This window comes from Lycorma delicatula, chromosome 5 (genome assembly GCF_047948215.1).
Source record: "Lycorma delicatula isolate Av1 chromosome 5, ASM4794821v1, whole genome shotgun sequence".
Lineage (NCBI taxonomy): Eukaryota > Metazoa > Arthropoda > Insecta > Hemiptera > Fulgoridae > Lycorma > Lycorma delicatula.
In genome coordinates, this window is record NC_134459.1 from 99408785 (window position 1) to 99432506 (window position 23722).

The following is a 23722-nucleotide window of genomic DNA, read 5'->3' on the forward strand; positions in this document are numbered from 1 at the left end:
AGGACATCGCAAGAGGTCTGAGTAAAAAAGATAAGGTAGAAAATGTAGAAAAAGAATGGGAGAATGTTAAAAAGGAAATTCTTAAATCAGCAGAAGCAAACTTAGGCGGAATAAAGAGAACTGGTAGAAAACCTTGGGTTTCAGATGATATATTGAGCTGATGGATGAACGAAGAAAATATAAGAATGCTAGTGATGAAGAAAGTAAAAGGAACTATCGGCAATTAAGAAATGCTATAAACAGGAAGTGCAAACCGGCGAAAGAAGACTGGATTAAAGAAAAGTGTTCAGAAGTGGAAAGAGAAATGAACATTGGTGAAATAGACGCAGCATACAGGAAAGTTAAGGAAAATTTTGGGGTACATAAATTAAAATCTAATAATGTGTTAAACAAAGATGGAATTAGAATTAGAAAATAGTGTTATAGAGGAAGAAGAGGAAGTTGAGGAGGATGAAATGGGAGAAACAATACTGAGATCTGAATTTAAGAGAGCATTAAAAGATTTAAATGGCAGAAAGGCTCCTGGAATAGACGGAATACCTGTAGAATTACTGTGCAGTGCAGGTGAGGAAGCGATTGATAGATTATACAAACTGGTGTGTAATATTTATGAAACAGGGGAATTTCCGTCAGACTTCAAAAAAAGTGTTATAGTCATGATACCAAAGAAAACAGGGGCAGATAAATGTGAAGAATACAAACAATTAGTTTAACTAGTCATGCATCAAAAATATTAACTAGAATTCTATACAGAAGAATTGAGAGGAGAGTGGAGGAAGTGTTAGGAGAAGACCAATTTGGTTTCAGGAAAAGTATAGGGACAAGGGAAGCAATTTAAGGCCTCAGATTAATAGTAGAAGGAAGATTAAAGAAAAACAAACCAACATACTTGGCGTTTATAGACCTAGAAAGGCATTCGATAACGTAGACTGGAATAAAATGTTCAGCATTTTAAAAAAATTAGGGTTCAAATACAGAGATAGAAGAACAATTGCTAACATGTACAGGAACCAAACAGCAACAGTAACAATTGAAGAACATAAGAAAGAAGCCGTAATAAGAAAGGGAGTCCGACAAGGATGTTCCCTGTCTCCGTTACTTTTTAATCTTTACATGGAACTAGCAGTTAATGATGTTAAAGAACAATTTAGATTCGGAGTAACAGTACAAGGTGAAAAGATAAAGATGCTACGATTTGCTGATGATATAGTAATTCTAGCCGAGAGTAAAAAGGATTTAGAAGAAACAATGAACGGCATAGATGAAGTCCTAAGCAAGAACTATCGCATGAAAATAAATAAGAACAAAACAAAAGTAATGAAATGTAGTAGAAATAACAAAGATGGACCACTGAATGTGAAAATAGGAGGAGAAAAGATTATGGAGGTAGAAGAATTTTGTTATTTGGGAAATAGAATTACTAAAGATGGACGAAGCAGGAGCGATATAAAATGCCGAATAGCACCAGCTAAACGAGCCTTCAGTAAGAAATATAATTTGTTGACACCAAAAATTAATTTAAATGTCAGGAAAAGATTTTTGAAAGTGTATGTTTGGAGTGTCGCTTTATATGGAAGTGAAACTTGGACAATCGGAGTATCTGAGAAGAAAAGATTAGAAGCTTTTGAAATGTGGTGCTATAGGAGAATGTTAAAAATCAGATGGGTGGATAAAGTGACAAATGAAGAGGTATTGCGGCAAATAGATGAAGAAAGAAGCATTTGGAAAAATATAGTTAAAAGAAGAGACAGACTTATAGGCCACATACTAAGGCATCCTGGAATAGTCGCTTTAATATTGGAAGGACAGGTAGAAGGAAAAAATTGTGTAGGCAGGCCATGTTTGGAAAATGTAAAACAAATTGTTAGGGATGTAGAATGTAGAGGGTATACTGAAATGAAACTACTAGCACTAGATAGGGAATCTTGGAGAGCTGCATCAAACCAGTCAAATGACTGAAGACAAAAAAAAAAATTCTTAGGTGGCTTGGAACACAACAAAATTAATGGATTTCCAAAATTACTGGATACATATTAGAATATGGTGCACTAATATAATATACTGTTTTAAGTGGACATATTATTCATAGTTAACTATATTTTTGTACCTATCTTTTATAAATTATAAGATTATGAATACAGCATTCATCTCACTGAACTTGTGAGTTAGGTAGAAACTCTCTGACTAACCATGAAAGCACATCCAGCAATATACTGTGTTTAGACCTAACAATATTAATCTCTACATCTAAATTCTCCTGGCTATTAACTTGGAAAACTCAGATGATTTATAAACGTTTTTGAACTTTGAACTTATTTCTTAGTTAACAGTTTTTAATATGAAATATTAAAAACTGCTTTCTTTGAACTATTTTTCCTGTTTTAAATGTACTGAAACTACATTTGTAAAAAAATATATAAATAAAATGGAACCTCCACAGATACGTTCAATTCATAAAAAAATGATGAATTACATTAATTTTATAAATTATTTTATATATTTTTCTCTGTACAGCAACATAAAACATTTAATACTTTTTTTTTATAAAATTTCAATCCGATGTAATTTTTTATTATAATATATTACGTAACTGTTACTTGTAGTCGGATAAATATTTGTTTTTAAAAGTTGTCATCTGGATGGTATAACTCGCTTAGTAATCTATATACATACGACGGAGCATGTCCACCACTGTTAAAAAAAAAACAATTAATTAATATTAGATAAAAAGAAGTAAATTAAGTAATTCTATATATTTATAAGGCTAACCATTTTCATTTGTAATTACTGGGTAGAAATACTGATTGAACAAGAAAGCTGTTAACAAAAAAATCCCTTTCAGCACGCTGGAAGGCGGAGGTAGATTTCACTGGTGCTAAGTAGGGGATAAAAAAGATTTTCACCTTAAAAGTTAAGAAAAACTTCAAATTTACTCAATACGACAATGGTTGCATGTGAAAAAAGTTTACATGTTTAGCATACGACAAGCCCCATCTTACAATTCCAGTAACATTTTGGTCATTCCTTGCCATAAAGGTTGGTCATATCAAAAATTGTTTCAGAGAAATGTTTTAGGTAATGTTTAGAGAAATAATGAACACTTTAAACCGATTTGATTGTGTGCCTTTTAAGGGAGGTATGATATTTATTTGTCTTCAAAATCCCATTTTTTCCAACCCCTGGGCCAATGGTTGGTGATATCAAAAATCTTTACTTTTTTTAGGCCCTTATTCAAATAGAAGGAACTTTAAATGAATTCGATATTTTACTTAATAAAAAAGTAATAGCGATATTCTGTTTTTTTGAAAAAGTCCCCACTATTTCTACCCCATGGTCCGATTTTGCCCATTAATGAACTCAAGCAAGATTTTGGGTAGTTTTACTTTTATGTATAAATTTGAAAGTGAATGGCGCAAAATTACGGCAGTTATCATATCCACAAGAACGTGAAATATATATATATACAAATGTATATATATATATATATATATATATATATATATATATATAATACAGATATAATGTATATATAAAATTTGAAGTGATGATAGTTTTGGGGTCTGGGGGATGTGAAACGTGAAGATATGTCAAACTTTTCTGGTAGTTGAATCATGGTACCCATTAAAATAGGTAACTTTCTTATGAAATAACTTAAAAATATCACCTAGGTCCCAAACTAAAATAAATATATAATTTCAAAACATTAAAATAAAATAGATAATATGGTAACAATTGAAAAAAAAAAACAAATCATTACTGGAGAAAAATTAAAAAAAATAAAAATTATTCAGTTTTGTTAAATAGGGTAACAAAATTGTAATATAGATGATTATGTACTTAAACAGATGAAAGCTTTGTTATGGTCTATTAAAAAATTAAAAAAATATTTTTTATTATTATTAATACTAACTACAAATTATATAAAATAGATTTCTACAAAAAATATGTTTTTCAAAATAACAAATCAATTTTTTTACTGAAATGAAAAAAAAATATACAAGTTTCAGCTACTAGTTTAATGCGTGGGTATTACATAAACAATGGCATGATACCAAAAACATTGATAATAAAGAAAATAAATAATGCCCACACTGTTTTAATAAAAGCACTGTCAAATTATGAGGTAAACTTTGAACTACCTGAAAAAATTTGGAATATGTAATGGAAATAGTTTATAAGTGAATAAGGTATTAATTTATAAGTGTTTTTATTGAATATGATTAAAAAAAAGTTACAATTTTTTTGTGAAAAATTAAAGTTATAAAAAAAATAAAGTATACATTAAATATATTTTTTTACTTCATTATTATTTCACTTTTATATATAATAGATGAAGAATTTTTATAAATCAGATCTTTTCTGTTAAAACATTTTTTACATCTTTTCTGTTTTCAAAACTCTATTAAAAGTATAACGTGCCTGTTGAATCACCAACAATGTAAACCACCAACAATTACCAATGTGAGCTACCTCCCAAACTTCAGCAACTTCCATTTTTCCCCCTATTCTTCAATTACAATTTTTTTAATAAAATTATAAATAGTGCAGTTCAGTGGGATCTATACCTGATAGTGTACAAATGACTGACCACAAAATAATTGTTTTAAATTTAACCAGAAATATATGTCTAAATTTATGTGGTAACATGGTTTCAATAATGCTGAACCTTTTGATAGAATAATGTAGAATACAAACTTTGTCAGTAATTTATGCATATCAGAGAAATAGTTTGTTATAAACTATTGTAAAATATAGTAGTTTTTCAACAAATAAGTTATACAAATATTTATTTTTTTGATTAAAAAAAACAATAAATTTTTAATGCCAAAAATCAATTCAGAATTTTGTAAATTTATAAGGGAGATGAAACATAAGGATTTTAAAATAAATTAATATATGAGGGATATCTCTAAAGTAAAGACCGCTGGGAAATTTCTCTCCTTAAGGATGGCGAACCTGTATCGTTTATGGCCGTGCTAGTAATGTACACACTGTAAATTGTTGTCTGTAACTTGTTGCATTGTAATAACTTTGATTATGTGTGAGTTATTACATTATAAAATGTATAGGAAAATCGATGTTGCTGCCGACTGTGAAATATGTGGACTCACATTTTTTAAATCATCAAAATGTTAATCTGGCTGAAATTCATAGTTGGTTGCTGTGTACAGAGATAATGTAATGAATGACAATATCCGAAAATGGTATGAAAGGTTTAGAAATAACAGAATTAATGTGCACAATGAAGAACGTTCAGGGAGGCCCTCAATAATCGCCGAGGACTTTTTGAAATGCGTCGATGATGGAATCAGAAAAGATCGTCGCTCAACGATTTCCAACTTGGCCCTTCTCTCTCCTGATGTTATCGGTCGCATTGTTCATTATCATTTAGGCTTCAGAAAGGTTTGTGTATGTTGGGTGCTGCATGTCTTAATGGAAAGTCACAAAAAACTCCAAATGGGATCTGTTTGGAATTTTTGATGTGCTACATAGAAAAAGGTGACGAGTTCCTTAATTCAATTGTTACTGGCGATGAAACATGGATTTCGTATTACAAGCCGGAGAGAAAATGGCAGTCAAGTGAATGGAGTCATCCTCAATCACCAATCAGACCAACAAAGGTCGAGTCACAGCCATTTGGATGCAAACTGATGGCCACAGTCTTTTGGGATCAGTTTGGCGTACTGCAGATTGATTTCATGCCACGATCATATAGTCTGAACTTAGCTCCTTCTGATTACCATTTGTTTGGGAAATTGAGAGAATTTTTGAATGGTGATTCGCGGGTGACGATTTACTAAAAAATGCTGTTAATCAATGGCTAAATGGACTGGCAGCAAAAGATGCTGAGAGTATATTGAAAGTATATGATGAGAGTATATTGAAGTGGTGTATTGCTATGATAAATGTCTTAATTCATGTGGCGATTATACAGAGAAGTAGTATCAGTGTATGTAATTTAAGAGAAATAAAAATATTTATAAAGTTTTCAGAATAAATTTTTTTACAATTAAATGGTCTTTACTTTAGAGATAACCTCTCGTAAAAAAATGTAATATTTTTTTAAATGACCAAAAAAGTTGACACTGAGATTACTGTTCCTATTTATTGTTGCTTTTTTTGGTAGGGGATTTGCTTACCCTGCTTTACTCCTGAAGCACTTAAGTGTGAGGCTTGTTGTGCAGACAAAGGACAGGAAACAAAATTCCCGAGTTAATCCATAGGCAGCTCCCTACCAGATCAAGAATGTGTTAGTTTTAAGTGCCAATATCCTCAGCATGAAGAACTTACATCTATGTAGATGTAGGGTTGTTTCTTGACATGGGAATCCTTTGGGATTCCCAAATCAAAAATGGGAAAAAGGAATCAAGAATAAGTAAAAGAAACAGAAAATAAGAAAGGACGATCTACTTGTTAAGGTAGATCATGGCTCTTTCTGTCTTCACCAGAACTTTAAATTAACTTTTTGTGGTTACTTTCCAACTGGACATCTTTGAGAGATTCTTCATACTTTACTTAATAAAAAAAAAAAAAAGATACAATGCAACCCCTGGACAGAAAGAAAAAAACCTCAGACAGACCAACAGGTAGTCTCCATCCCATTGACCTATTGTTTATCATTGTTGACCTGCTTATCATTACTAATCTACAAATACAAAATCATTTGGTCTGGCAAACTATACAACATTATCTGATAAAAAAAAGAATAAATAATTATAATTCATTTAAATAACTTACGTGTTTGAAATAAACAATGTAACAAGTTCAGGAGGCACATAATCAAACACAGGATTATATACATGTACACTGGATAATATATCACCATCTGAATAATGAAGGACACCTTCTGGTGATACAAAACTATTAAATGTTTCATGAGCATAAGAACAAAGATACTGTGGGCTCAGTTTGTACAATGGAGCTAAAACAATTACCTGTAAAAGAGAAAAAATAAATTAACACATGATAAAATGGCATTTCAATAAACTATATTAATCCAAATAAAAGAAAAAGATAAAACAATAGATTGCTAGCATGTAAAACTGACAACTACATCCCCCCCATTAAAATCACAAATGGTTTTAGCATGATATGAAACAAAAACTGGTTAAATAAGTTCTTACATTTTTGTAACATTTGTTTATTTTAATAGAAAAATGGATTGTTTGTAATCTAAAACAAATTGTAGCGTAAAAGATGTAATATTAATACCAATATTTTGATTATAGAACTTAAATGTCACCAACTACAGTAGTATAAGAATGACATTATGTTGGACAGTGATTTATTATATAACTGTTGCACCTAGCTGAAAACTAATGAAATCCTCTATAATTGTAAATACAGTATCTACATTTTCCAGAATTTTTTTTAACTTTTCAATGTAATCACTTTGCAAACTGATACATTTAGACCAATGACTTCCCAACCTTTTAATACTATCAATATACTACTGCAATTTGTCCAATTCTTTAAAGGAAGCAGTTATACTTTGACCTCATCATCTGACGTGAATCTGTGGTCAAGGAGCAATTTCTTCAGTTGGGAAGAGGACATAATCACTGGGTACCAAAGGCAGCAAATTAGGCTTATATGAAAACACTTTAAAATGTAAGTCACAGAGTTTTGCATCAACAACTAGAGATGTGTTTGCAGGCTTATTATTGTGGTGAAAGAGCACTTTCTTCTTGGCCAAATATGGACAGTTAGCCTGAATAACATCCTTCAATTGGTCCAGTAGTAAAGCATAATGCTCCCTGGTGATGGTCCTACCTTTTTTCAGATAGTTTAAGAGCAACATACCATGAGAATTGTAACCATGACTTTTCTTGCAAATGGAATCATTTTCGTTGGTGAATTGGTGAATTTTTACCTGCTTCAACCCACTGTTTGAATTGCTGTTGGTCACTGGTTTAATGGTGAATCCATGTTTCAGTTACTGTAATAATAGATTGGAAAAACTCAACAGAATTGCATTAAAGTAAATGTAAACACTCTTGAGTATTATTCATTTAGTCAAATGGTGTTCATAAAACATTTAACTAAATTTTTAAATTAAATATTATGAAAATTAAAGTAAACAATATCATTTGACCTAGCCATTTAATTTGTAGTAGTGTTGCAAATTATTAGTTATTGTATATTACTCTTATTTATTATTGTGAAGGCTGCTATTATTAGTATTTGGGCTATTAATTCCAACATTAACTGTTTAAAGATTGTTATTAATTGTAATTCTGAAGTTAATATGAAATAAAGTTATTAGAGGGCATTTATTACAACAGTGACTTTTCTAATTTTCCAAATTTGATTGCTTATAACTTGAAAATTAAGGTATTTATAAACAAAAAATTTTTTCCATAGTTTTTCTTGTAAAATTTTACATTAAATCAAGTATCATATGTCCACCTTCCTAACACCATAAAATAATATTTCTATAACAATGGAGATTCAAACTTGTTGAAGCTGTTTCCAGACTTTAATATTACTGAGTATATATATATATATATATATATATATATATATATACACATATATATATTTTTTTAATTCAGTTAATTCATTAACATGTTGAACATTGTGTTTATAATAAAATTTAGTATTATATGAAACATAAACCACCAAAACACAATAATTACATAATTTAAACATAAATTTAATCATATTAATTTCCAATATAATTTCATGGAATCCTGCATCTTAAGTTAGTATTTAATTTTTTAACTATATTTAAATCATATTCATTTTATAATTTGTCAATTTATTGAAGTTGTTTGCTGTTTTAAAAATTTTGAAATTTATTATGAACAAATATAAATAAGTTCATAATTTTATGAATTTTATTAATTTTGAAATAGATTTCAAAATATATATATATTCTCTTATAAATATTCTATTATAAATACATAAATGGATTAAAAAATAGGTAATTCCAGAAATTCAAAAAAGTCAGAGGAAAGAAACAAAATCACCTTTAATAGTAAGTTATCAGTCTAGTCTGATCTCATGTTATCAAAGCAAGGAAAACAACCCCATAACTGCACAACTCTTAATTGTTAATTAGTAATATTACAACTATGATATACAAGGCAGTGTATTAGATAATGTAAAAAAAAAACCCTTACAGGACATATGAAATGTTCATATAAAATGCCAATTGATAAAAACTGAAAAAAATAAAAAATAAATTCAATGTTTAATGACGTAAACAATCAAACTATACATATGTCTTCAAGATGAAACGTTATACACAAGATCAACTTACTGGAACTGAATAATGTTTGGCAGCTAATGCAGCAGAATGACTTCCACATACAGCTCTTAAACCACCATTTGCCATAACAGTATGAGTACCAATTATAACTTTATTTACACGTGACATTATTCCAAATACAGCTGAATCTGGTATTAATGTTGTTTGTATTTTATTTTCTGCCAAACTAATAGCAAGATCATGCCCCTAAAAAAAAAAAACACACAAAAATAGTTTTTTTTTGTATGTAGTCTAACGGATTTATATAAATAAATTTTGAACAGGATAAAGGATACCTCCTTATTTCTATTGGATGTACAAATGGCACATCCAATAGATTGATCTAGTCAAAGTTGGTGACTAAATTTAGGAATGCCACTAAAATTTCAAATATCATAAGCCTAATCCATACAGTTATAAATAATTATATATGTATATAAATACATACATGAATAGCATAAAAGTCAGGTAGTCAAAATTAATATTAGGTATACAGCAATATTTAAACATAGAAACCTTATAAATCATTAAAAAAATAAATAAAAAAACAAAATCAAATAAAGTTAAAAGTAAATTACTATTCTGATTGCTAAACAACCATCATCAATAAATAATGAATATCTACTGATACTCATTTAGACAATGCCAGGTAAAATTCATTTTAAATTACATTGATAAACACAATCTTTATTTCTTAACATGTGATACATGGAACTAATCTATTTTTTAATTAAAAACAAATCTGAAGTCTGAATTTTTTCCATTTCCCTATGTTTTTGAAAAATTACAAAATTTATATTTTGAAAATTGTTGACGATGATGATAAACACCTACATTTTTTATTTTATATGATTATTTTATATTTATAAGCTCAGTATATTTGTAATTCCATTAATCAGTTAACTATGAAATAATAACCTGTCAACACAAACATCACATAAAATGACATTATACCACTATTGAAGCAGATATGAATAAGACTCATTTATGTCCATACAATTAAAAACAACAAAACGTTTGTTTGTTGGCTTTGTTAGCCTACTGTTTTTAATATTATAATCTCTTCAGTCAGTGTGATAACTATACTAAGTGAATGAACAATGAAGTAATGGCTTGTCTTGTAATGTTTACATGATTCGGGTGGTTTCTGTTATGTGTGGTGAGTTCACTATAAAATCATACAAGAAAAACATTACACCTTTAATTAAAAATAAAAAAGCTTTTAAATTGTACTTTAACTACAAAAATGGTGATACGAGCTCTTATAATATGTAGTAACTGTGAAGTTAACTTAAGACTGGATGGCTAAAATACACAAAAAAAAATACGGATACCAAATGGCAAAATTGGTGACCTTGGCAACCTGGTGATATTTAGTTGTTATTCTCCTAACACTGGAATGCAGGAGTTCGTGGAGTCTCTGACTGACTTGAAAACAGTGGTCTGAAACCACAGCATTAGGCATCTATTGATAGCTGGGGACTTCAACGCAAAGTCCTCAGATTTTACTGAAAGCATCACAATGCAGGGTTCATGCTTCTGTGAACTCGGATAGCTAGTACAGAGGGCAACGATGTAGGACATTCAAGATGTCCAGATGAGGCCTACAGCGACGGCAGAATCTGAGTTTAAAAATCACCGATGTAAATGTCTACCAAGGCATTTGCATCGGTGGCATCCCAACGAGGCCTGGCTTATTACTATGAGATGTAAAAAGTTAGAGGGCGAAAGACAACTCCCGTTAAAGCCCATCAGGGCTAGTAACAGGGGGTGTGGTGTGGCGACCAGTAGTGTCACAAGGTGGGTGTGTCTTCCTCTACGGGGTTTGGATGGCAGCGTCACAATGGCTACAAAACTGTCTCAAGAGAAGCACTCTCTATAATCGCCAGCACAAAACCCACTGATATTTTAGCTATAGAACGTAGCAAGCGGTATGCTTCTAAGAAGGGAGGCCTTTTTACTTCTGGGCGTACGCGAGAAATTGATGACCCAAGGTTTTAACTCTTGGCAAGTTTGGTGGAACGATTCTTCTACTGGTCAATACATGTGTGGTATATTTCAAAATATTAGGGAGCTGCGAGCAATTAGGTGGGTCTACCCCAATCAGTACACAACTTAATTCCTTTTCCAAAGACATAGTGCTTTTAGGAATAGTTTGGCCAGGTTTGGCTTGACTGATTCGAGCTTGTGTCCGGACTGTAGGGTTGACGATACTGCATAACTTGTCCTTTATGTTTGTCCCTGGTATGAGGCTGAATGTACCAGAGTTGTTAGGAAGCTTGAGAGAGTAAATTCCTTTCTTGATCTGTAAGTCAACTAGAAGCCTTGCAGAGAATGGACTATCGTGGCTGGCTTCCTCCATTTCCTCGCCCTGAGAAGAATGACTGAAGGGGTATAAGTAGAGTAGCATCTCGGGTGGCTAGGGATGCCTGGACAGTTGATTGGCTGGAGATAGTTGTGTTGGCATCGAGCCATGGTTAGTCAGTAAAGTAATGGTGATTGTTGTTGAATATTCGCTGTCAGCGGAACAACAACTGCACTGCCGAGGGTATGAGTAACCATGCAGCCGTGACCATAGCGGCATGTTGACGTAAGTGAAAGTAAATGTCATGCGGGACTCTGTGATGGAGCTGAGTGGGAGTAATAGGTCTGTCCACCTTTCCTTGGTAGACCAGACCATAATGAAACCAAGTCAGGGGGGGTATGAACTGAAGTTAGTTTACTAAGGGAACTAGGAATAAACTTTGTTGTTGCGAACAATGTTTTTGGTGGTATAGTTTATTCAATTGCCTTGAATTTGAGACATTTACAAATGAATTGGCTCTATAAAATGTAGAACTAGGCGTGAGGTTCGTGCTTCTGCAAACTCTGTTAACTAGTTCAGAGGGCAACGATGTAGGACATTCAAGATGTCTGGATGAGGCCTGCAGTGAAGGCAAAAGTTGAGATTATAAATCACTGCCTACATCAGTGGCATCCCAACAAGGCCTGGCTTGTTACTGTGAGATGTTAAAAGCTAGAGGGAGAAAGATGACTCCTGTTAAAGCTCATCAGGACAAGGGGAGGGGGTGTGGCAACTGGAAGTATCACGAAGGTGGGTGGTCTTCTCCTACAGGGTTGGGATGGCAGCATCACAATGGGTAGAGGACTCCTCCTGGGGTACATAATGAGTGCTTTAGGGATGATGACATGCATCAATGAAGAAGGGTACACCTTCGTCAGAAGAGATGCCAGGTCAGCAATCGATCTGGGGTTTGTCAATGAAGAACAAATGAATGATTACACCAACTGGAGAATACTAGATGATGAGGGCCTCTTCGAACACCAGCTGATAATGTTTCAGTACACCCTGCAATGCAGGATAGTCCCACGCCATAGATTGGCTATTTCCAGGACTGAATGCAAGAGATTTGCGCAAAACATCAGAAGGAGACTAGTTGGAATTGCTTTACCAGAACAGTTCATCAGAATGGTAGTAGATGAATGTAACAATTCAGGGGTTACATATGAATGAAAGCAGGGAAAGCATACACAATGGTGGACTCCTGAAATTGAGGGTTTACACAGAGAAGCCATAGCAAAGAGAAGAATCATCCAAAGGGCTAATCGCAGGGTTTCGTTTAGTAGAAGATTCCTATCAGGAGTATGCAGAAGCCATGGCAGTATTAAGGATATTATAGCTACCATAATATCGTCGGCTAAGAGGAAGTGCTTGACGGACTTATGTGATCAGGTAGACACAGACCCATGGGAAAGTGGGGGATATAGACTGGTGACTGGGCAAATCCCTGTCCATGTTGATGGAGGCTCAGGTTCGAAGTTGTCTTGAGAAACTTTTTCTCGTCCGCGTTGCCTGTCACAAAGAAGAGCTCTAGGCTAAGGAAATTCCACCATTCCAGGCTGCAGAACTCTTGGGCGCCAGTAAGTGCATGTGTCTGCAAAAAAGCCCGGGCCCAGATGGAGTCCCAGTAGAGATCATAAAAATACTAACGGAGGTTGTTCCTGTGGAGTTCTTAGGTACTGTTAACAGAATCCTGAATGAAGGCAGCATTCCGGAGATTTGGAAAACGGCTAGGCTTATTTTAATTGAAAAGCCCACTGCTACAGGGGAACAGGCATCTTACAGACCTATATGTCTAATTAACAACACATTTAAAGTGTTTGAGAGTATGGTAGTGGCCAGGCTCAAGGAAGAAATAACAGCTAAAGGGTGACTACACAATAACCAGTTTGGTTTTAGGATTGGTAGGTCCATGGTAGACACAGTTGAGGCTGTAGGTAGCTGGTAGTCGGTGGTGAGGCTGGCAGAGAATGCAGCAACAGGGATGTGTAGGTGTTGGGTAAAGTTAACAAAAAACACAGCTCGTATTTGCCAAAAGAAATTGGACTTCAATTGAGAAAGAAAACAACTGAACTTATGTTAAATCATAACCTTAAAACTAAAAAGAAAATTATGAAAATAACATAATTTAATGATACATTAGAATATCAACTGAAATCAGCATATGAACAATGATAGTTAAATGAAAAAATACATGAATATACGCTTTAAATACAGATTTTGACAATATACATTTTTTACAAAGGCTGAAAAACAAGAGAACATGAAACACCTTAAATTTTAATTGTAAATTTAGAAAAAACATAATATCAATAGAAAAATGTAACTGGCAAACAGTTGTACTACTGACATATACTATAATGTATCAAATAGCAATGAACGGATGTCATTAACTTAGATAAACGAATTACAATAAATCTTAATTAGCACTGGCCTTTTCTGAATTAAGAACATCAAAAAACTTAACGTTAAATAATTAATACATGTAATTCTAGTTTAGTGTAGAAAAAAGGCCACAATGATATTCTAGTACAAAAAGAGTTAATAACAATAATCAAATTGTGATAAGTAAACATAAAAATAAAGAGTTAATTACAATATAATCGCATTGAAATTAATTGAGCACGTAAAATAGGTTGCAGCTGAACAATGACAACCTTATGTAAGTAACCTGTCGGGACTGTACTTAAGTGAAATTGAAACTTGAAAGGCATAGGTATGATGAACTGAATGTTCCACAAATTTTAATGATAACATAACGGATTAACGTCATAAGTAATGAAAAACTGAACTTGCCTGTAGCACACAAATATTAGTAAGAGACGAACTCGTGAATGAAGGTAAAACGAATACATACAGTAAATTCCTGGGCGTAGTCCGCCGTGGTGTATCAGGAATGCAGTGGTGAAAATGTGACTTCGAGGTTGACTAAGACTGGGCGTCTGAAATGTGTAGCAACGAGTTTGAAGAAATTCTGCTTCGCTGAAATTGTAATAAGAAGCTGGAGAAAATTTCGGCGTTGACAGAATTGACAGCTTGTAGTAATTGAAGCACTTTCCACAGAGAAGTAATGTAGAATTTGAAGAATAACTTAACGAAGAAATGAGGCTGGACGAACATAGAAAACTGTGAAATCACGAAAAACTGACTAGTAGAATTAGAAAATATTTTAACAGAGAAATACCGCAACGTTTATAAGTGCGAAGACGACGAAGGTATTAACATTAAGTGAAAGAAAGAAAACATCGAAGCCTGGCCCTCCAAGAGGACCAGGATCCGCAGAACGTGAAAGTCCGAACTAGAATGAATAAAGGCTGGAGTGGTGAGAAGTAGGGGAAGCGAACAAAGCAATGGACAGAAGAGTGTGTGTGTATGTTGACAACAAGAGTAGTGTCTTAGTGTTACTATGAGAACGATTAGAGAAACTGTGTGAAATTCGGGAACGAAGACATAACAAAAATAATTTAAGCGAGCAGTCTATTAAAGAATTACGTAAGACTGATAAAAATAATTTCTGAATACGCAAGTTGAAGAAACGACATCAGGGCAGACAAAGAGAAATAGACTTCTAGGAACTATGACAATATTGAAATTGGTTGAGAATAAAAAAAACACTAAGCCTAATATATACATTAAGACTAATCAGCAATGAAATAATGCGTGATATAAATAAGCTAACACCAACACGATGATGCAATAGTCAGACAAGCTGGAGCCTGAGAGAAATTGATATCGAAAATAAATCCAAATAACCTATTTAAAAATACACGTAGATAAGCCTTACAAAATGCAAAATAAATTATCAAGCCTGTAAACTACAAGACTTGACCATAACCTTGAATTCATTGGAATAAAACGACTTTACGCCAATGGCGTAAACAGTAGGAGAATCCCAGTGGTGGTTCTGCTGGATGTCAAAAATGCATTTAATACTCTCAGCTGGGGTGCTATCCATAGGGCACTGAGAGAGTGGAATGGAAGCAAATACCTCAGGAAGCTAATAAGAAGTTACCTTGAAGTTTCTAGAAGTATAGACTAAGTTAGGCATATGAATGCCTATTCGGCAATGATGTCCAAATGGCAAGCCAGATGGGATGTGTCCATCAAAGGATGGTGGACACATCGCCTGATCATGCAGATTGAACCGTGGGCCGAGAGGGGGATTTGGTGAGCTGAATTTTTGGCTTACCCAGTTCCTGACTGGTCATGAGGGTTTTTGGGTTAACTCTATAGAAGGAAGGAAGGAAGGTGGGTTAACCTCTATGGAAGGTGAACTGGATACACCGAAGCACATTGTGCTTTGGTGTATCAGATGGGAAAGTATGCATCAGGAGAGTATGGCTGCATTGGACCTCTCGAGCATCGAGAGCATAGTTCTTGCCATGCTAACGAGCAAGCAGAACTTTGCCATGGTAACATGACTCGTGATGCAGCAAATCCTGCAGACCAAGGACATGGAAGAGAGGAGCAAGTCTGACAGCTGTGACAAGCTGGTGAGTGGGGGGATGATGGACAGCTCTCTGTGGAGGAGTCGTTCATCCATGCTTGCATGGATGGGCAGCAGTGATGTTGCATGGAGACTCTAGATAGCAACCGCTTGAATGCACCTCCTGGGGCTAAGTTATGCTTAATTGTGGGTCCTACTCCAAGAGGGGAGGATCGGTGAGATAGGAGGTTTAGTTTGTAGGACACACACACATAGTAGGACACGTTGGCAGGACAGGCACACATACACGCTCTTAATAACATCTTGCAGAACCTGTTAGTGAAACCGAAACTTCGCCTGTAAATGGGGGTTCCTCCAACCCCATTTTTATCGGAAATAAAAAAAAGAAAAAAAGAAGTCCAAACTTAACATTTTGTGACTGTTTATAAGACAAAAGTTTTTGTCTCTTCAATACCTGTTGATGTAGATGACTTACTACAACATACTATAAATGCTGTTGATAATGTTGAATGGGGATATTTTTATGAATTTGAGATGAATTGGATTATCATGTTGTGAATTGTGATTATCTATCGTATACTACATTGAACACATATAATAAACTTAAAGAACACTTAATAATTAACAACATTTAATAATCTTAAAGAACACATTAATAAATTTTAAGAAATTTCCTGTACACCATGACAAATTATATGTCAAACTTAAAGGCTGGTTGCTAATAAAAAGTCTTTAGTAATAGTGGATTAATAATCTCAACATTAAAAAACATAAATTTTTTACAAACCATTGAAGAAAGTGTATATTTTATTTGTAATCACCTACTACTACTATTGATGTTTCAATAAATAAAACATTTTCATTTTTGTTTCTTAGAAGTGGGATCTTCATTATTAGATATATATTTAATCAAAGTATGAAATGAGGATGATATAAAGGTCTTGTAAACCTATTCTTTATAAAACTGTTAATTTAAACCTAATAAACAAAGTAAAATGAGTTTCAAGAAGGGCATTCAAATCCATTTAAAATATTTTAACTGCAATTTGAATCCAGCACATCTGGATCACAGAACAGCTGATCAATGAAAATTCTGACCATTCACCCAACTACTGGGTTGAGTTGCCTGAGTAACTATCCCTGATGAACAAAAAAAATTGATTTTGTTTCAAAAAAGTACAAACAACATTAAAGAAAATTGATGAAATACTTACATGACAGAAGGGAGCACACTCTACAACAATAACTTCAAACTTTCTATCTTCTGCTGCTTTTTTTAAATATGCTTCTACAGTTCTTGATCGACCAATTGTCATAATTATCTCATTTGAATGTATATGTTCCTTACCTTGGTTTGCAATATTTTCAGCACTGAAAACACATGGTTATTTAACTACTTAGCATAAAATACTGAACATTTATTATAAATTATATGCCAAAATTAAAGGCTGGTTGCTAATAAAAAGTGATTAGCGATAGTGGATTCAATGTAGGAAGTACAATAATTTGAATAATAATAACTGTTTTATTGTACATCTTACTAGTTACTTCCACAAGACAGTTGGTAATAAGGATTACAATAATAAGCAATCCTGCAAATGTAATGTATGGTTTCTGACTAGATTTGTCAGTGTAAAAGGTCCTACTGACATTAAAGTTTACTGTGAACTGATGAAATTCACGAGCCTAAGTACTGATTAAAGGAAAAGGATGGCACTGGTGTTACAAGCTTAGTGAATACAGAAAATATAATAATAAATGTTCATTATGAAGACGAACACAAAGACTTATACTTAGACAGATAGTTTTACTGAACAAGTGAATACATTTAACCAGTGTTTGATAATTTCTGTTCCTGCCATGGAATTTCCAGACATTTCTAAGTACGTTGTATACAAAAGTTAATGAAAAAACTAGGCTCATAAACTCTTAGATTCTTTCCAAAAATGCTGATCAATTTACAGAAATTCAGGATTGTTTTGACAACAATCCATTGTTGTTTTTATTTGTTATAATTAGTTTTGCATTCTTAGTTTCTGGAAATTTTTTAAGTGACAAACACTTATGGCTGAGCACTACTGACATGTGCTACTATAGTATCTTATACCAAACATGAGACTGATAAAAAGAAAAAAACTAGCTCTTTCTTAGCCTATGTAGAGTCCTAACTGAAATTAATATCTTAGGTCTCCTTCAAAATCTTGTTTGATATCCATATTATAAAAATGTACATTAATGCTTTGTAAGTAAAACATTTAAACTTTTCTTACTCAATATATTGAAATCTTTAAAAAGATGTTGCTTTTGCTAAAAGTAATTCTTTTTTTCTTAAAAAAAAAAAAAAAATTATATATCTATCAAACTGGACAGCAAGAACTATTTTACCTATCAACAAATGTACAACTGGTTCTGTTGTCATTCTTAATAATTATCTTATAGATTGATCTGTTTAAAAATCTTATATACCTATCTATTTAAAATTAAATTAGAAGATTTTCTTTTACAAAATCAACACTACTCTGTTATTGGAAACTCATTTAACAAGTCCACGTACTAATCAAAAGTAATTTAAATTAACACCTTAAAAACAGTTTTTAATTTATATTGATTTTATTTATTATTTTCATATAATTGTATTACTACTGCAACATATATTTTATTAATCTTAAATACGAGTATAGACTTTATCCATTATCCTATTAATTTTATTTATCAATTAATTGTGTTTTGTGATACTGCTTTAATCAATACTTTTTCCCTGTGGTTTAGCTTAGTCTCCCAAACTTTCCTTATTGTCATCAATCAAGTAACTCGCTTGATAATTCCTAACATTATCTATATATTGTATAATTATGGACCTAACTGAATAAAATATTTATTTTTATTCGGTCTCATTATAAGGACTATCTTACTTTAGGCATCGAAAATACATAAAAAAACTGTAACTTTATTTTTTGTGTATTTATATAAAACATAAGAGTATTTAGGAATGAAATTTTAGATAATGATTCAAATATTACAGAGCTCTAAAAAACTAAATTCTATAAGTGGAATTTCCAATTTCCACTCGTGTGTACAAGTAGCCATGTAGCTCTTGAAAAACATCAACTTGTAAGGGAAAGAATGATATGTAAACGTTTTGCTATATGCTATGCCACCTACATTCACGTATTGGAATCACAATACAATGCTCTATTTGGTTAATTAAAAATTAATTGTAACTAGTTACAGATTTATAAACTGTACAAAAAGTTAATTTATTCTAGCCAGTTGAGCCTATAAGTATAGATTCAAAACATTCAAGTGAATATGAATTTGAATGTTCAAGTTCCAGGGAACAGCCAAATTTACAGATAAACCAAATTATAAATTGTTTTATGTTATTAAAAATAGTAACATTAATATGCAATATTTCCATAAAGTACATTTTTTTGACAATAAAATTGATTGTTGCTATGGGGTCAGGGTCAAAAATTCAAATATTCTACTGTTCATATTGGTTGCATTTGACTATTTAAAAGAACTCACTAGTTATTAACAAAAACCTAAGCAAATTAATATCTGCCAATATAACTGCTACTACAAGTAAATTGCAATTTGCAATGTACCTTTGTAAATTTCATCAATGATGACTGATGAGAAAGTGACAGAATGAGTTTGTTTGTTGGGGAGGGAAGTAAGGATGCAGTGAATAATTGCTGGAGTAGTGGGGCAGAAATTTTGCCCTTCAAGGTTTGTAATGGGTAAAACCAAGATTCATTACTATTATCTTTGAAATTCCTTGAACATATTTTCCAGCCATCACTAGTAAAATTACATTTACAATATAAATTTTTGAATAAAGGTTCAATCAATAATGTTAGGCTGCACTTTTTATTTGTAAGATTAAAAAAAAGTAAGCAAATAATATACGTCATATTATAAAATGCATGAATTTAATACAAGTATGCATAAATTATTATACGAATAAATGAAAATATCTACTTTCTTACAAATGGATGAATCATAAAATAATTATTTACTGTGATGAAAAATGTAAAATTTTGACTTTTTAATCAATTTGATTTGCAGTCAAATTTTTGTCTTTGTTGTCACTTTATGACAAAAATAATAAAAACAAATAAATATATACTTTTATTAGTAAGACTGTGTCTAAAAGCTACCCAAACAAATTACTGCATACTAAAAAAAAAAAATGCTTACTGCACAAGCCAATGCTCAGATGAAAATCTACAAAACAATAAGAATTATACTGTTTCCCTTTCTAACAAAATAAACATACAGGATGGATGTTGACTGGAAAGGTATTTTAAACAGATTTGAATTCTGTGTATGCAGATGTGTTGAGGGCTGTAAAAGAGGGTTTATGTAAGAGATCTGTCTGGAGCTATATATGAGTTTTTAGCAATATTAAAATGTGTCTGCAATACACTCCAGAAGACCAGGTGATGATCAGAGTATTATTTGGAAGTTCTAAAGCAGTTACATCACAGTATGTGAAGGGAAGAGTCTGATTTATGAAAAAGAAGTGAGTGGGTGCTTTATCGTAACATTACATCTGCTCCTTTATCACGACTTATTCAGCATATTTCAATGAAATATGGGCTGTTTTTTGAAACTAAGATAAAAAAAGTACAGTACTGACCTTGCTCCCTTCAACTTCCTGACTGTTGAATTGAAAAATTCCTCTGAAAGGAAGTATATTTGATGATGTAGAGAAAAATAAAAAGAATGCGATGAAACAGTTGTTAGATAGTTAGAAAGAAGAATGAAAGGGATGCTATCGAAAAATGGAATATTGTTGGAAAAAGGTTGTGGTGTAAATTATCATTAAGATTGACCACAATCAACCCTTTTCCAGCAACAGCACAAGGTCAGATACTTTCCAGATAGACCGTGTACATTATGAAGATGATAGTCAATATTTTAAAGGTAATAAAAATATTGTCTTTCTTTTTTCTATGTAGAATAAATATAAAAAATTATGGTGTTTTTTATGATTGTCTTTTGCTTTTAACTTGAAAAATAAGGCTCCAATAAAAAACAACTGAAATGAACAATTTATGTAAGGAGCTTAATGCAATTAAAATATTATTTTGAAATTAAATAAAAACCAATAAAATATGAACTTTTATTAGAAAACTTTGTTTAAGAAAAACAATACCTTGTTTCCAGTTCAACCTGGAATTCACTGATATGATCCAAAATAGCTGACTTTAATTCTGGAACTTCAATTGTATAATCATCCACATCACCTTCACCAGTAACTATTTTATGCAATGAATCTTGCGGATCTATTTCTTCTTGCTTATTCTATTTTAATATAAAAACAAAAAACTAAAGGAACAATAAAAATATGATTGTATTATTACTAGTCATAAAAAATGTAACATAAAACAGTAATAGTTTAAAATTCTTAAAATAATAAAAATTAACAATCCACATCAACTACAGAGAAACATTTTAAAGTTTAATTACATAAATACATCTATCAAAAGAATGAATACATTGTTTTTGCTACGTAAACATGAAAATATCATAAAATTTCTGACAGTCTCAACCCCAAAAATGGCTACTAAAGTTTTGTATAATCATACTAAAATGATACTTATATCTTTAAACGACAATACATTAATTCAGTTTGTTGGATATGATCTGAATATCATTTGTTTACGTATATGTTTTTTTATAAAGATCCAAAAATTTTTATAAAATTAATATCTAATTTTTAAATTTATAAAATATGTAATAACTATTCTAAAATTCAATTTAATCTAACTTATTTTTAAATTTCTTCATATTAATTTTCAAATTTGATTGGCTTACTGGCTTTAAGATGAATCCTATTTTTGTTAATATTTTTATTAAATTAAATTTTTTTTCATATAATATTGCTATCCAATTCAGACTCAACCCCCCAAAAAAAGAATTATAAAAGAGGTTTTAACCGATTAAAGCAATTATAAAAGAGGTTTTATAATTATAATACCTCTTTTTAAGTAACTTATGTGACATCAACTTGAATTTCAAACAATATTGTTGTTTCAATTTGAAACACAATTACACCAATTCAAAATACTAAATATAATTTTAAATGAAAATAATACTAAATAACTTACTTTTCTTGCAGCAGTGTATTCTTCCCGAACAATCTTTAATACTCGACGGACCATATTTCCAACAGAAGCATGAACTGGTAATGCTTCAGTAAGTGTTTTACCATGGGTGGTTAAAATGGTAATGAGAGTTCTACAATAACAAAAGAATGAAAAACAATAAGAACTAAATAAGTCCAGCAGATCAAAATATTAGCAATTATTTTACTAACAGTAACTAGGCTAAATTGATACGTTTCTCCCCACATTCATTACTTTTAATAATCAATGTTATCTTCTTCACATGAAACTGGATAGTCTCTTCATCTTCCCTTTCAATTTTTAAACTCTAGTTTTCAAGTAAATTTTTTTGAAGCAGCTTATTTCATTTTAAAAATAAATTTTTACTTTTATATAACAAGTTTTAGTAAAGAATCACCAGTCTAAATATATGGAAATATGTTTCCCAATCATTTGGGAGCTATAATACAGTTATTTACTCAGCAATATTCATCAATATTTATCTTTAACCACTCTACACGTATAAAACTGTAGAACCATTAACAAATTATACAGAGATAAATAACTAGAAACAATAACATTAAAACAGAAACTGAAATTTCTTATTAAAAATAATAGACGAAAAAATATTTAACATATAACAATAAAAATTAACTAAATTCAATGAGGGTTTAACCACTGAATTTACATGTGGGTTTACCCATTTTTAGTCTCCTAACTGAAATATTTTTACAACTCTAAAAACATAATGAACTATTGTAACTATAATGAAAAACATTCATACATAATGATGTTATCAGTACTTCAATACTGATGACATCATATCAAGTCTACACAAAACAACATGATAAATTCCGCAAAACTATCAGTGTATGCTAATTTAATACTTACTGTAGAGAATAAAAAAAACAAAGCATTCAAATTTATGGAATAAACATCTAAAATATAGAAGGGCATCTTAAAAATATACAGAAACCCACCAAAAGTTACCCATTTTCTACATTTAATCACACCATATTATAAGAATCATCTTTATACATGTTATATGGTAATGTAGGTATACTACTCACACCCACATCAACTGACAATGACAATAAAGTCAATACAATAAAATGACTTGTAGTTGGCAGCAATGTGTTCCGTATAAATGAAAAATTTACTGGTAAATGGATTGGATGTAGAGGGCCAGTAAATTTGGCCTTCTAGTTCACTAGACCTTACTCCCTTAGATTACTGTTTATGGGAATGGATGAAATGCGAAGTATATAAGCAAAATGTAGACAAATGCGATGAACTGATTGCTCGTATTTTCAATGCTGCAGCTCTCATCAAGGAATGCAAAGATATCATTCAGAAAATGTAAGGAAACAAATTGAATAGCGCATTGATGTCAATGGTGGAGTTTTTGAACACTGTAAACTAATATAGTATAAACTACAGCGAGTATTTTTTTTAAAGTAACTAATTTTTCAATAGTCTAAATTTATTAACTAAAAACAGCTGTATTATTTTTTAAAAATTCATAACATTTTTCTGTTAAGTTAAACTCTGTTTTGTTTTAAATA

General features: G+C 31.6%; 1 protein-coding gene across 2 annotated transcripts in view; it reads right to left on the reverse strand.

The window, feature by feature from the left end:
* Window positions 1–2484: 2484 nt before the first annotated feature.
* The window catches only part of eIF2Bbeta (eukaryotic translation initiation factor 2B subunit beta), a 31266-nt gene continuing 10028 nt past the window's right edge, over window positions 2485–23722 (reverse strand). Inside the window, exons 3-8 of one of the 2 annotated variants that reach the window (XM_075366744.1) lie at window positions 22161–22290; window positions 21206–21354; window positions 17256–17412; window positions 9266–9460; window positions 6739–6935; window positions 2485–2691 (exon numbers count right to left, since the gene is read on the reverse strand). In XM_075366744.1, coding sequence (XP_075222859.1) covers window positions 2622–2691; window positions 6739–6935; window positions 9266–9460; window positions 17256–17412; window positions 21206–21354; window positions 22161–22290 — 898 coding nt within the window. In that variant the 3' untranslated portion in view covers window positions 2485–2621. The remainder of the gene's footprint in view (window positions 2692–6738; window positions 6936–9265; window positions 9461–17255; window positions 17413–21205; window positions 21355–22160; window positions 22291–23722) is intronic. The other variant, XM_075366745.1, reaches the window with a different exon arrangement.